This window comes from Sinohyriopsis cumingii, chromosome 7 (assembly GCF_028554795.1).
Source record: "Sinohyriopsis cumingii isolate HCF-2022 chromosome 7, ASM2855479v2, whole genome shotgun sequence".
NCBI lineage: Eukaryota > Metazoa > Mollusca > Bivalvia > Unionida > Unionidae > Sinohyriopsis > Sinohyriopsis cumingii.
The window spans coordinates 125,947,668-125,963,446 of NC_142967.1; the positions used below are offsets into that span (position 1 = coordinate 125,947,668).

A 15,779-nucleotide genomic window follows, 5' to 3' on the forward strand; every position below is an offset into this window, starting at 1 on the left:
AGTTGCTCCCAGACTGCTGCTGTACTCAGAATTATGCAATATATATATTTGGTTACAACTCTATATTTATTATCTAAATGCACATGTTGAATGGTGCCATATGCCGAGTTTTATTTTTCTGGAGATTTAATATATTTTCCCACAAGAAGAGCAGAGTGCACCCAAGAAAGTACAGGGCACCACCTATGGAGGGCAAGTTGTACCCCAGAGGGTGCAAGGCACCACCTGTGGAAAGCAAGGCGCACCCCAGAGTGTGCAGGGCACCACCTGTTGAGGGTAAGGAATACGCTTGAGAGGATATGGCACCACCTGTGGAAGAAGGCATGCTGCAGGCTCCTGAAACAGTCTATGGACAATTCTGCAGCTGATAATGATAATCTTGAAGGGGAAAAAACATTTTATATACTTTACGTCACATCCATGTCACATGCATGTCTCTCTTTTGCAGGCTACTTTGTTGATGCTGACACCTCCGAGGTGCAGCCAGTTCACAACCAGGAGGAGGCTCCACCTCCTAGAATAGAGGAAAGTCCACAGAACCTGTCACGGGACCAAGAGATGGTGACCTATCTCCTGTCGGAGGGAAAGGTGTACAAGTGTGAACATTGCCATATCATATTTGAAGACTGTACTCTATACCTACTCCATAATGGCTTCCATACCCATGACAACGACCCTTTCAAATGTGTCATATGCCGGAAATCATGCAAAGATCGCATTGAGTTCAACTGCCATCTGACAAGCCATATTAAATAAATAACATGCAGCCTTTTCATAACAAGAGACATGTGCTAAATTAAGATTGATAATTTAAATTTATTTTATTTTTCTTCATTTAATGGCCAGTTGTTTTGACAGGGTTGTATGGAACACCCATGTTTGTTTTTGTTAGCAGGTAAACCTTTCTTAAACACAGAATAGTGCTATGAAATTTATGCTGTTACTTATTTATTAGTTTTAAATTTTTTTGCCAAAATTTGCTTTTTGTTCATTGTAGTTTGAATTCATAGAATTTTCTTTCCAAAATACACAACTCCTCACTGACAAAGGAGATCTGTTGTGGTTGAGATATTTAGACTGGGCTTTAACATGTAGTTTGTAGGTTGAGGTTAATGTTTTACACATTAAAGACAAGTTTAAAAAAGAAATTATTTTAACACATGTTAAAAAGTTGTCTTGATTTGAATTTATAAATGCTATCAAAATTAATAATGACACAGTTATAGGCATGTTTTTTTTCTTCTAAATAGTTCTTGTATATTTAGAATTAGATATCACTATATAATTATTAAAAATGCATTTTAGTTTTTATCTGGAAGGATAGAAATAAGCATCATGAAATAAATTAGCATATGGTCATAAAACATAATCATGATTTAGTGTTTTGTACCAGGACTTTGAAATTAAAACATAATCAGGATTTAGTATTTTGTACCAGGACTGTGAAATTAATATTATCAGTTGCCAGAAATAGTTGAAATTTAGCACAGGCACATTTTCTTTCACAGTGGATCTCATTGCGGTCAATGCACTGCTATTTGTCAGTTTTCTAACATTGAATACACATGGTACAGAATTTGTTGTTTAGAAATAGGTGTTACATTTGTAGAAAATGTTAGTATATCAAGAAACAGGATTTGAAGCTGTTTTTTTTAATTATTTACAGTTAAGAAGAGAGTGAAAATATTGCAAACTTTTCTTGATAATAGTTAAAATATATAATTGTCACTTAGTGAACAATTTCAGTTTACATGGTATTGTGTTTGAAATTCATATTGAAACAGCATTGCAACTGATTTTGAAGAACTTGAGATTTTGTTGCCTCTGTTCTTGTTGAAAAAAAAACAGATTTCATTTGTGTCCATTGTCATGTGATTGTTATATTTCAACCAGAGTCCATTTTCTCCTTTCTTACATACTTGTGATATTGCAATATTTGTAGGACATAGATCCCATTGGGAACTTGCATTAAATCTTTTGCTAAACCAAACATGTTTATTTTTTACACAATACCAATTAGGAACTATCTCCATTATTATAGAATTAAATTGACCCTAATCAGTTGTTTCAGAATTAGGTAATATGGGTAACATTAATGAAATTTGTGAACAATTTGAGATGTAACAGAGATTTTATTACATTAAATTCTGTACCACAACATGCTTACTATTATATTGAACTAGGTTACACACATTATGGTGTAGGTCTTATATTGTATATGTATGATATGATAGTAGAGTATATACATGAAAGAAAGGTCTGTTTTGGGATCCAAAGGGCTATTATACCACTGAACAACAATAATATTGGAATTGCGAGGGCGTTGTATATTCTTGTATGAAGTTATGTATTGCATTGGAATATTCAGGCTCTAATTGAAAATTGATGGGAACAAATGTGTATAAAGTAAATATTATTATAACATATGATATATTCTGACTTACAAATCGGGTACAACTGCAACAAACAAAAACTCTATGTGACAGCAGATCTGGCTTCATGCCATTTTCCATTTAGACCAGACTTATCTATGAGTATGTACAGTAATATTAAACTTAACTTTTGACAGTGAAGTCTGTGTGAATCAATTGTTTATTTCCACTATATATTGTTCTTTGCAATATTTTCCCTCTTAGGGATTTTATTTTTACCAGGAACATGGCATCTGATAAATATTTTATTGTTATGACACTGAATATTTTAAATGTCAGCTGATATGCAGGAAATTTAAGGAAGTATGGTAATATAGATTTATACCTCTGACTCATTCTTCTCATTAGTACATAAGTTTCCATCTCAATAAGGTCATGTCAGTAACCACACTACAACATTTGTATATGCTGTTTTGAGTCCAGTAAAATGAAAAGAAATAACCCATCTACATTTTATGTATATGCTGTTTTGAGCCCAGTAAGATGAAAAGAAATAACCCATCTACATTGTATGTACAGTAGCTTCTTCTGGGTCGGTGGTTCTTCCCGGGGTTTAACCAGATGCTTCCTCCACCATTAATACTGGCCGCCATACATAGCCTATCGTTTGCCGAAGAATGGCGTTAAAACCCACAACAACAACAACAACAACATTTTATGTATATACTGTTGTGAGCCCAGTAAGGACTGTTCCATTAAAACATACATGGGTCCCAGGAAAGGCACTTTTAATGTAATGTACTCACCCATAGATGCAATTTAGAATTTTCTTATCATTTTAATAAGAACTGTGAGATCAAAGTACTCTGGCATATATTTTTTTACAAATTGCCTTCCAGGGGTACCATGTATGTTTAAATGGAACAGCCATAGGATGAAAAGAAATATTCCATCTGCATGTTTTGCGTCTGCTGTTTTGAGCCCAGTAAGGTGAAGACAGTAACACTGTACATTATTTGTAGATGCTGTTTTGAACCCGGTAAGGTGAAGACCCCTGTACATTAAAGGAATGATCTTGTCAGTGTCACATTCAGTACTAAGACAAAATGTTTGGAACCTAACTTGGTTTTACTGTAAAGAGAGTTAGCTCTATTGTTAATAAGTGTGTTGGTATTAGTTTTGGGGTTGAATTTGAAAATGATGGATGTTGCAATGGGAATAAAACTTAATTGATTCAGTAAAAAATCCTGAACCCCATTTTATGGAGCAATATGCCCAGTCCATTTTTTTGTCATGTATTTTGCACAGACTATAGGTGTGAAGTACCCACATAGACATGGTCCTTAAAAGAATCATATTGTATGGTATTGCAACTATAAAGATGGAATTTGGTTGCCATAAAATATTGCAAGCAGAAATGAAACTTGGTTACAGTTGGGTAAGGGTAAAGGACCAGTGATATATATTTTGAAATCAGTTTGACTTTTGAGAAAGTTAACAGTTGCAATTGTTGATGATTTTTTTTTTTGCACAAGCGGTACACTTGTATATACTTTTTTATTTACTTGATACAAAATGTTGTATAGCTTTTTTAGTTTGCAATCAATAGTTTGCCATTATTTTTCTTCAAAAAAAAATTACAAAACCAAAGATTTTGTTTATGTACCTTGACATGAAATATATTGTAACACATATCTATTGTGTAGATGGCCATTTTGTTATTCATGATTGCTTCTCATTGCTTTATATAGCTCCAGATAAGCAGTATATTTGTGTTATTAATAAAAACACAAATAAATATTTACATGCACTGAAATTATTGGAAAAAAAATAATTTTAAGTACTTAGTAAGTATGCATAATTTAATTTTAAGTACTTATTAGCATGTGTATCGCTTTTGCTGTAATTACAGTCAACATTTTATAATGACCGATTTAATTACTGTACACTGACAGAGACAAGTACCAGCCATTCTGTGCTGATTTGGAATAAAACTGAATCACTCCAAGAGAGCATTGTATTTGAATTCACCTTTAATTAGTCTTGGTCACTAGGGCATTTGAGATGTTCACAAACTTGTGATAAACTTCTTGATGATTAAGACTCAGTCAGGTATTAAATAGAGAGTAAAATTATAACTTTTTCTAGACAGTCAAGATTTATGATCAAACTGCAGAAGTATCAGTAATGATGAAATATCTTCATAATGCTTTACATACAAAAATTATTAATATTAAAGTGCCGTATGAATGATGCACAGCAAGCATTATTTCCAAAGCACAATTTATCTACTGCATTGTTATCTATTGCTGCAGTCTGCAACTTGATCTCAAGCCCAATGCATAAAACATTTAAAAACCTGTAAATAATGTCCATTTATGTCAATCTGGCATAGTCATTATTATGGCATATTTGTGTGTGTCCTTCACATTAAGAAAATGAATGTGTGAATGTAGGAAGTAAGTATTAATTAACAGTCACAAGTTTACTTAAATGTTTGGAAACAGTATACTTAAAATGTTATTTCTTTGGTGCCTAATTTCATTGTTACTTTTGAATAGTTTATTGACATATTCACATTACCAGTAAGCATTTCTACAGTCTTTTGGGGAGCTTTATTCCCTTTGGTGCATAGTTTCTTTCCTGGGAAAGGAATGTGGCTGTTAGTTTCTAGTAACATGAAATACAATTGAATTTATGTTTTTATTTTGTGTTTTGACTTGTACATTTTATCTCGGAATAGGGCATATACAAGTTTTCCATTCTTACTAATGTTCCTCACATGTGTCTGCACATTTGATTTTTTTTCTCACTGAACTGTTCAGGAACATCTGTGGTAGAACTTAAGTGCATCTATATTTTGCAAACAAGACAAAGTGAGGCCAATATGTTGGATAAGATTTCAGGATTGGTTATTTGTACAAACTGAAGCAGACAAGACTGGAAATACTGTATAGCTATGGAATAATACTTTTGTGCCATATTAGAAGTTCCTGGATTACAAATCCACCTTGTTTCCTCTATGTATATTGAGCCTTTTGTCTCAGATGTTTTATTTGTAACTTGGACCTAAATGCAGAATATTTTGCCAAATATTTAGGATTCAACAATTTCTTAAGAAGATAGACTGCTAAGAGCACAAGGCTAGTTAGAAAGGATAATTGGTGAATTAAATGTTCTTAAATTGTAATGGCGTTGGATCTCTCCAGTTTCCAAATATAGTTGTACAGGGTTGCATTGATGATGTGCAGTTCCTGACAATATTAAAAAAATATAGACCAGGTAGATTCAAGAGAGCACAAAAATTAAGCAGTGTTAGCAATTTATATTGATTCCACATGAGAGAGCTATTTCCAAAGAAGGTCTGAAGTGTTTGGTGTGCAGAACAAGGAAGTTGGGAAACAGTATTTCCCATGTGTTTTTTCTGGCCCGCATTGAGTTTGCTGGGCATTTTTCCTGATGACTGATGGGTTAAACGAATTCACTTTCCTATTTTGATTGGTATGTGTCAAAATAATTTATTTCATTTTTATTGCCAAAATGCCTGTTTTAATTCAAATAGTTGATTTTGATCGACAGTTTGTGTGAAAGTAAATTCTGCTGCCTTGCTTAAAGGTATGTGTTTTGGTGACCAAAAAAAGTTATAATAACCGAAAACTGTGCAGAGAGTGCTGAATTTGACATTCACTAATCTTTGATCTTTCTTTCTTTTTATTATGTGCTTGATCTATGCTTTGAAACAGCATTTCATTGAAACCGGAATGTTACTTGTGGAGACTAAAATTTTTCCTGTCAGAAATGTGTATGTGATATGGACTTTGAATGCAAGTGTCATGTTTATGCTTGCAAAATACTATGATCCATTCATGCTTTAAATGTTTTCTTTATACAATATTTAGGGGCATAAGATGGATTTATGCAATTCTTATTATCAGAAGGATTAAAAACAAAAGTTAAATTAAAACCATCTGCTGATGTTCTTTAAGACGATCAGCTCCTGTTTTTTAACATTCAGGCCATTAGTAGCTGTTCTTAACATTAAGGTCATTAGTTGCTGTTCTTTAACATTAAGGCCATTAGTTGCTGTTCTCTAACATTAAGGCCATTAGTAGCAGTTCTTTAACATTAAGGCCATTAGTTGCTGTTCTTTAACGTTAAGGCCATTAGTTGCTGTTCTCTAACATTAAGGCCATTAGTTGCTGTTCTTTAACATAAGGGCTATTAGTTGCTGTTCTTTAACATTAAGGCCATTAGTTGCTGTTCTCTAACATTAAGGCCATTAGTTGCTGTTCTTTAACATTAAGGCCATTAGTAGCAGTTTTTTAACATTAAGGCCATTAGTTGCTGTTCTTTAACATTAAGGCCATTAGTTGCTGTTCTCTAACATTAAGGCCATTAGTAGCAGTTCTTTAACATTAAGGCCATTAGTTGCTGTTCTTTAACATTAAGGCCATTAGTTGCTGTTCTCTAACATTAAGGCCATTAGTAGCAGTTCTTTAACATTAAAGCCATTAGTTGCTGTTCTTTAACATTAAGGCCATTAGTTGCTGTTCTTTAACATTAAGGCCATTAGTTGCTGTTCTCTAACATTAAGGCCATTAGTTGCTGTTCTCTAACATTAAGGCCATTAGTAGCTGTTCTTTAACATTAAGGCCATTAGTTGCTGTTCTTTAACATTAAGGCCATTAGTTGCTGTTCTCTAACATTAAGGCCATTAGTAGCAGTTCTTTAACATTAAGGCCATTAGTTGCTGTTCTTTAACATAGTCTGAAAGTATTTGAGATGATAAAGCAATGTCTGCAGAGTTACATATAGGTAGCAACCTAATGATGAATTTCTCAATACATGATGTTCATAATGAACACAGAGACCCCTACCTCAGTTGTTTGGCCTCACTTTATCAAGATGTTTGGGCCAAAAATTGCCCAAATTTGTAAAACTCCAGATGCAACCCTGTTAATAACTAAGAAAAGTATGTGCTATAGTCTTTTAATGATCCCAACAAGATTTTCTGACTGTCCATTTAATGTTCCCATAAAGATTTGCTAACTGCCCATTTTAATGACCCCATACAGATTTTCTAACTGTCCATTTCTGCCTTTAACAATAGTCAAAATATTTGTTGCATTACAAATATCTGTGCCATATTTTTTTATTCCTGTCTCAATAGAATATGTTGTCTTTTGTAAATATCTCTAATGTTAGAGATGGAATATCTTTCACTGGAAGTATACCATTGTACTTTTTATTCTTCTTTGTACTTTTTGCACCCGATTCTGTTGGTTGAAGTAGGTTTTTGTTTTTGTTTAAAATATATTATACCTGCAGAAAGTCTCTTTTGCATGTATCTATTTGTGATGATGTACCATGACTGTCACCCCAAAAATGGTTGTGTTGCTTTGTTCTTATACCCTTGTTATTTTGTAGTTTTACTATAGGCTTTAAAATAGAGCTTAATGTATGCAAACATATCTTTGTTTTCATTTTGTGATTTTTACTTGATACAAATCCACCACTCAGTGCCATGATATTAGGATAATTTGAAAGTACTTCTCCTGCTTTTATGTGAATATGAACTAGACACGTTAAAAAATGTCTCTATATAAAAAAATGGTAAACATTCTGGGTTAAGTGTAACTTAACCGAACTTTTTTCTCATATTTTGCTTAAGAAAATACATTCAAATCCACAAACTTTCATATTATGAACTCCCATTTATAGTTAGTGTATTGTTTGACCAAACTTTCATATTATCAACTCCCGTTTATAGTAAGTGTATTGTTTGACCAAACTTTCATATTATAAACTCCCATTTATATTAAGTGTATTGTTTGACCAAACTTTCATATTATGAACTCCCGTTTATAGTAAGTGTATTGTTTGACCAAGCTTAAGAAAAGAAAGTTTGTTATAACAAATGAACTTGTTATATGTTGTAGATAAATTTCAGCAGTAACACAGTATAGTATTCTCTTGAATATATGGCTGTATCATATATATTTACCTCCCCAAAAAGCTGACTTCTGGTACATATAATTTACACACATGTATATTTCCATCCAAAGTTTGTAATTTCAAACATTGAATAATTTTGGGAGAAAATATTGCAGGTCTGATGAGTGACAATTTGGATGCTTAAATATTTCGACCTTTATAATTATGTAATGTTTCCCTTTTGGGTTTTAGGTAAGAGTTCTAACTTAGAACATTTTAGCAGTCTTTATACTGACAAAGTTGAATGTTATAATATTTTACCATGAAACTTGAAAGGATAAATTTGCAATTTCTTTTTATTTAGAGTAGTTATTTTCTACCTATTTTTAATATATATGTTCATTAATGAATATGTCAGAAAAGCTTGGTATGAGGGAACATTAGAACGAGAGTATATATTCCTTCCAGCAAATGAAGGAAATGAAATATCACAGTGTTTCTTTGAATCTTTGCAGCTTTTTTCATATTCTAACATTTGCAAACATTTTTATGCAATTACTTGGTTGTTTCAAGAGTGCATTGTTGGTATAAAAAGATCCTTTGTTCTTTTCATGTTACATATAATAGACCATTTTGTTTGTTTTATTTACAGTGTTTTATGATCTGCCTATTAGTCAAAGTTTTATGTGCATTTAATTATCTTTTCTGTTAATGAGCATTTTCATCCTTTTAGTAGTTTTTACAGCTGTTTACTCAATTTTCACATTTTTAGGTCTTCAAGTCTAGAAGAGCTTATGTACTGGTCTTTTGTCCAGTAGGAGTGTTGTCCAGTGTCTGTTCCACTGTCCAGTAGCACAAGTTTGTTACAACTAAGTCTTTTAAGCTATTGGAAGGATTTCCATAAAGCTGCAAGCACACACACACATTGATGTCAGGGTCTTGTTGATCCAGAATGAAAATGGTATCCACTGATGTAGCAGTAATGGCAGCCGCCTTGAAAATCTTGTTATGGCTACCTTTCCAGAGGAGCTGGTCATATCTAATTGAAGTTTTTGCATGGCTCAAAATGAAAATGATGCAGATTTTGCATCTAGCATGGTTACTATTTTTGCCATGTTAAAAATCTTGTTATTGGTACCACTCCTAACTGATAGATGCTGCTAAATAGATATGTTGGTCCCAAATAGGCATGTTACAGTCTGACCTTCAACACATCTGCCACGATGGCAATCTGGAAAACCTTTCTTTACCTTGTTCTCAATGGATCATTATATCAGACATGGGGTTTCACTAAAACACTTGCAGTTGGGAAGTTGGTCCTCTATTTGAGTGATGCCAATTTAGCTTTCATAATGGCTGCCTTGATGATTAGAATTTTTTTATGGCTTCCTCTCCTGAATGATGGTTGTATCAATATTAACATTTTCACTACAAGACTATAACAGTATGTAGATGGTCCTGATTGAAATTCTGATCTTACCTCCAACATGGCAACCATAGAGATCGTCTTAAGATTCTTGTTGTTACTGCACTGGCTGAATGATGGTACTGACGTGAGGTCCTAATTAACTGAATGGTAGTACTGACATGAGGTCCTAATTAATCACTTCCCGGAAGTAATTACTTTAATTAATGTTTCAACAAGTTTTTCTTTCCTCAGATGAATCACTGTTTTGGGTTTTAATATTTATATCAGTCATGAAATCCATGTAGCACTCCATGACTATGATGGACTTTACAGTATCTAGTTGGTAGATCTGACCGCTACTGTGTTTCACACTATTTTAAATGTTTGAAAAACAGACCTGCTTTCATTTTGATTGTTCTTTGAACGTAATGGCTTGTATGTACACAAGTGAATTTTCACCAGACCTTTTATTTGCTGTTTTTCACTAAATGACTTGATAGCATTTGGACATTTATTTCAGTGTGAAAGAACTTTACTTATAATGTGTTGTAACCATTATACACAAACAAGTATGATTTTATTTTTTATCAGACCCACTTTCTGGATATATCTGACAAAAAACTTGAATGAAGCCAGTTCAGTAATTGTAGGTTTTTTTAAGGGTTTATGCTATTAAATTTGGCTTGAGAGAGTTCCACTACTAAGCAATTAAAAAAGAATACAAGGAGGGGGATAATGACATTTCTTAGGGATTCCTGTAAATCATTTAAACTGGTAGAGCGATGGTTAATTTGAGGGACTCCCATTAAAATGCAGATTGTTGTATCAGATTTGTTTCTTTTTTGTGGGGACCCATGGATTTGTTAATTCTGTGTATTTACATGGATCAATTTTCACTTGAAAGTGGTGCTTTTTCTGCTTTGAATTTGGTTGGTATTATTAGTGTTCAAATATGTGCTTAATTTGTTTGTCTCTAAGGTAGACATTCCTTTTACACATGTATATTTTTTATCTTTTATGCATTTTTTTCTTCATTTTCATCAGTACAAAGCAATATATTTCATTTCATTTATTCATCCTATTGGGTGGATTTTTCCGTTATGTCTTAGTCCATATTTCTTAATATGTTTGTTTTTACAGCAGATATGCATACTATGCGATAAGACATTTACTTTTGGGTTTATGCACTTGTGCTCTGTGACATCATCTGTAATCATATTATCAAAATTATATGTACTGATTGAGTGCAGGTATAGAAAAATAAACAAAACTAGTTTACATGCATAATTTGTAAATAATTCTTTCTCTTGCAATATTTTGCTGTCAAGATTTTTTTCTCTCTAGAATTGTAATGATTGTAGCTTTTTCTTCTGCGAAAGGAACAACTCTTCCTGTTGCATACAGTTAGATGTGTAAATATAGACATGCGTTTCTGCATGCAATATTAACCAAATGATGTATGTATATCATTTTTTTTGCATGATTGTGCAATAGGAAAATAGATCTTTATAGGTATTGATTGGTGCTTAAGATTAGTAGTATTTCATTAGTAATTATTTTTTGTGTTGTCTTATCAGGCAAATAATTTGCCAATCAGTGTTGGTGATGTCTCTGACTTAAATACATGTGCCATACTTGTATTTATGTGTTCGTTATATGTATATGTGTATATACATACTTTTCTACCATACACACTGGGTAAGACTTCTTGGACCTGACATTGCTGTAGATAATTCTGTTGCAAACAAGAAAATAGGTGAATTAGGTTTTAATCATTAAGAAACTATCTATACAAGTAAGCAGATCTGTAAATGTTTAGAAAATTATTTATTTTCACTAAAAAAAATAAAGTATTTTATTTACTTATGGTGTATAATTTAACAACTTGAAGGGAAGATTTCTTATTAATTTCAGATAACCTTCTATTTTTGCTTACAATAGACTTGTCCTTTGTGAACGTCGCACTGCAGATATCTTACCCTATGTGTACAGGGTACAATGCATATTTTATCATTGCATGAAAAATAAACGCAGCTTTACTTATAACATGGATCATTTAAGTCTAATTTCACAATATTTTATAAATTTTTGTGATTCTTTTTTTTTTCTTTCTTTAAAGTTGTGAGCTTTTTATTCAAGTCTGAATGATAATATTTCCCCCATCTACCCAATTAAAATACATTAGGGACAAAAGCACATCTCTGTGTGTTTCTCATTTTGGCTTTCAATAATCTATGTTATCATAGTGGATTACATTATCTGAATGAAACCCATCTTTGCAGAATGTAAAATCTTTTTCTCCTTCCTGCCCCACGTCATAAAAACTACCACAGGTTAAGCAGGTTACGTTTGAAGTAATCATCTGAGTTTTATGTACATATTGGCAGTGCCAATTAGTGCCTTTGACTTTTGCATATGGCATTGAATAACCTATTTGAGTTTCAGTCTTGTAAAATGTCAAAAAGAAATTTGTTGATTTTAGCATACTTAAGAGACTTTAGCCAATTTCCCAAAAACCTTTTGCTATGTGAATGCCAATTTCCCCAAATCCTTTTGGTATATGAATGCCAGTTTCCCCAAATCCTTTTGGTATATGAATGCCAGTTTCCCAAAACATTTTGGTATGTGAATGCCAGTTTCCCAAAACATTATGTTGAATGACAATTTCTCAAAAACGTTTGGTGTGTAAATGCTAATTTCCCCAAAAAAGCTTTTGATTTGTGATTGACAATTTCCCAAAACTTTTGGTATGTGAATGCTGATTTCCCAAAAACATTTGGTATCAGGTCTTACTCTTCAAGATGTCAGTTATATTCTTAAGCACTGTTACCTAGTTAGCAGTGGTACTACTTTAGGATATACATAGCAAAACCTGCAATAGTGGACATTTCCATGTAGAGGACCCTGTTACCTAGTTAGCATAGTTACTGCTTTTGGATGTTCCCAGTGAAACCTGTTAAAGTGGATATTGCCATTTAGAAGGCAATGTTACCTAGTTAGCATTGGTACTACTTGATATACATAGTAGTACCTGCCATAGTGGACATTGCCATACAGAGGACACCAAATCTTGAAGACTGACATTTATAAACCCCATCCCTTAGTAAAACTTCAATATTTTATCTCTATATAAAGGGCACTCAACCATTACTGACAATATATTGTGTTTTCTTAAGTGTTCTTTATTGATAGGTTTCTCTATCTTTACCAGTGATTCAGTATATTGTCAAAAGTAGACCACTGCTATCTAGTTTTCATTCATGGAAAGGCATTTTGCCATATTGAAGTGTAGGATGATTGCTTCATACTTCATAAAAGGCAAAAATATTTCCGAGTCTTCATTACTTGCTTTTCAGAAGAGTTACACAGTTTTCGTTTATTAAAGATTTTTCTGTTCCTCTGTAATTCAAGTTTCATAAATGTTTTAAAATCTGAGATGTAAAAGTTCCTAAATAAAGCCTTTAAGTAGTTTAATGTAACATTTGGATAAATGGTATAAATGTTTAAAAAAGCTATATCATTGAACACAGCCCTACTAGTATTTTTGTAGCACAAATAGGTACATATTTGTGTTCAAAATGTAAGTCCAAGACATGAATTTATTTGGATCCAACTAAAATGATAGTTCAACTATTATTGTATTTAAATTCATCTGATTTTGACTTCTTTTTTTTCTTCTGCTTACTGCCATTCCTTGCTTTAATTAAATATATGTCTGTTATATGCTGTTGATTGTTTTGAAAGCATAAACATAACAACTTTGGAAGGTAAATTTCACTGTCGAAAAGTTCATATGGCCTTCACTAATTTTAAAGTGAGCATATCCACTTTTTTACAGAATTTTATGAAGGCCAAAATACAGAGTATGTGTATTTTTTAATAAAAATCATGTCAGGAAGAAACATTTTTGTTCTTCAAGGGAGGTATGTGTCTTATTCTATAATTCCAATGTCTCTGAACAAAAGAAGCACATATTTTATGTGTTATATACATTGTAATGGTTCAGTTTATTCTTCCATAGGTGTCCCATGAAACATTGAATTAATGTCAATAACAACCTTTGCTATCACTTTGATCAATGATCTCATATTTTCTTTACTCTAGAATGGACAAGACTAAATACCCCCCCAAGATGGGGAATTAAATTTTTTTAAAATAGTTTTTATATTTATTGATTAAATTGCCTATGAGGTGTCATTTTTTGGCATGGAGGATCCCTCCAAGATGAGGTGTCATTTTTTTGGCATGGAGGATCCCTCCAAGCTTTCCTCATGCTTATGGCATAGTGTCCAGTCTCTTTTACAAAATATAGTTTGTATTACAAATAACAATAATAAGCTTTTTGGTTGTGCCAACATTAGTAACAAAACTTGAGATCCACTGAGGTTGCTCAAATTTGTGTAAATGATCAGACCTGATTGTAGTTCTTTCCCTTGGATATTGTTCCACTGATGGTAATGCATGGCACAGTTGTACAAACTGCTCATAAAAGCAGATCATCATAATTCTTTAAATACTTTTAAATTTTAAGATAAATTTTCTGGTTACATATACATATAAATAAAGATATAGACAAATATTATAAAGATTCTTTTAGATTACTACATTTACGACAGTAAAAACATATGTCATTGGCATTAACTCTGAACTATTTCCTTCATATCTTGTGTCAGAAAGTATCACATGAACACTCAAAACCATCACTATTCTCAATCCTTTGATTTTGGAATATTGTTCATTAATTTTATGGGGTACCAATTTTTATTATTTCACAGTTGCAGAAGAATCAGTGGATATTGATCATTCTATGGAAACAAAATAGGAAACCCCATCTTTGGTCCAAGAATTTAGGTACCAACAAATAGTGTTTCTTTCTGCAAAACCACAGAAATGTATTCTGATGAAAAAAGTTTACAGTACATTCAGTCTTGTTATGGTCAGTAAGAAGAAAAAGTTCAAAGAGTGTCCAAAGAAATGAGTAATATTCCGTTCAGAAAATCTTTCTTTTTTTCCAGAGATGAACACTAAAATTTCCAGTGTAGGTTCTTGTTAAAGAACATTCTTTAGACTTGTGCTACATTTTTTAATCATCTCATTTTTTCTAAACAAAAGAGAGAATGTATCATTATTTTTGTGAATTATACCAACTTTTGTAGTGCCGATTTATATATGTATACATGTATACATTGCTAAATCTAAGGAATATTTTGGTTTTCAATGTTTCAGCTTTAGAGTTATATGTACTGTATCAGACTTAGATGTCCTAGGATTTGTTTAGTTGATAAAAATCTATGCTGGAACTGAAAATGTCTTTGTTTTCATCTCCCCCTCTCTCTCTCTCTCACACACATACACACACACACACACACACACACACACACACACACACACATAGATGCACATGCTCATTGTGTGTGGGCTCTTAAATGAAATAACAGAAAAAAGCAAAACCATCAAGTTGATTAAAATAAATACACTTTTTCCTTTTTCCTAAGTCACAAAGTGAAAATTTAAGAGGAACTTACAGTATTGTAAATTAAATCTAAATAATCCTTCAAGTTGTAACACAAATTCAAAAATTTAGAGTATTCTGAATTAATTCCAACATTGATGTACCAAAAGTCTTGAGTGAGCTTATGTACAAACAGTCTTAATGTATCACAGTGATATAATCCAGACAGTCTTTGAATTAATTCACAATAATCCCCAGATAGTGATTTTATCCAAAATGTAAATGATCACTTTGTAATTCAAATGAATAATTGAAGTAAATTCCTCTCAACTTATATCTGAACACAACAGTAAATAATTACATTGATTGAACTTAATGGATGAATGAAATACATTTTTTAAAATCGAAACCTTATATAAGATTTTAAGGCAATAAAATGACCAGGGTGTGGTGTGTCTAATATTCTCTTCCAGAACATTCTATACTTGTAAATAAGACTAGGCCTTGAATTCTGATATAAGTAAATAACCTATTTATAACTTAACATGATAAAATGCAGGTACACACCAAAACTCCTTCCTCAGTCATGGACAAATGTCAAACACACAATAGA

The 15,779-nt window shown here is 32.4% G+C and overlaps 1 protein-coding gene across 2 annotated transcripts in view; it reads left to right on the forward strand.

Annotated features, from left to right (window-relative positions):
- Positions 1-15,021, forward strand: part of LOC149796079 (uncharacterized) — a 43,386-nt gene extending 28,365 nt beyond the window's left edge. The window contains exons 4-5 of one of the 2 annotated variants that reach the window (XR_016422483.1): positions 449-3,362; positions 3,417-15,021. Coding sequence is in view for 1 of the 2 variants with exons in the window: in XM_089965990.1 (XP_089822116.1) it covers positions 449-756 (308 nt within the window). In the remaining variant the exon portion in view is untranslated. Of the gene's footprint in view, positions 1-448 lie in introns of both variants that reach the window. The other variant, XM_089965990.1, reaches the window with a different exon arrangement.
- The last annotated feature ends 758 nt before the right edge of the window (positions 15,022-15,779 follow it).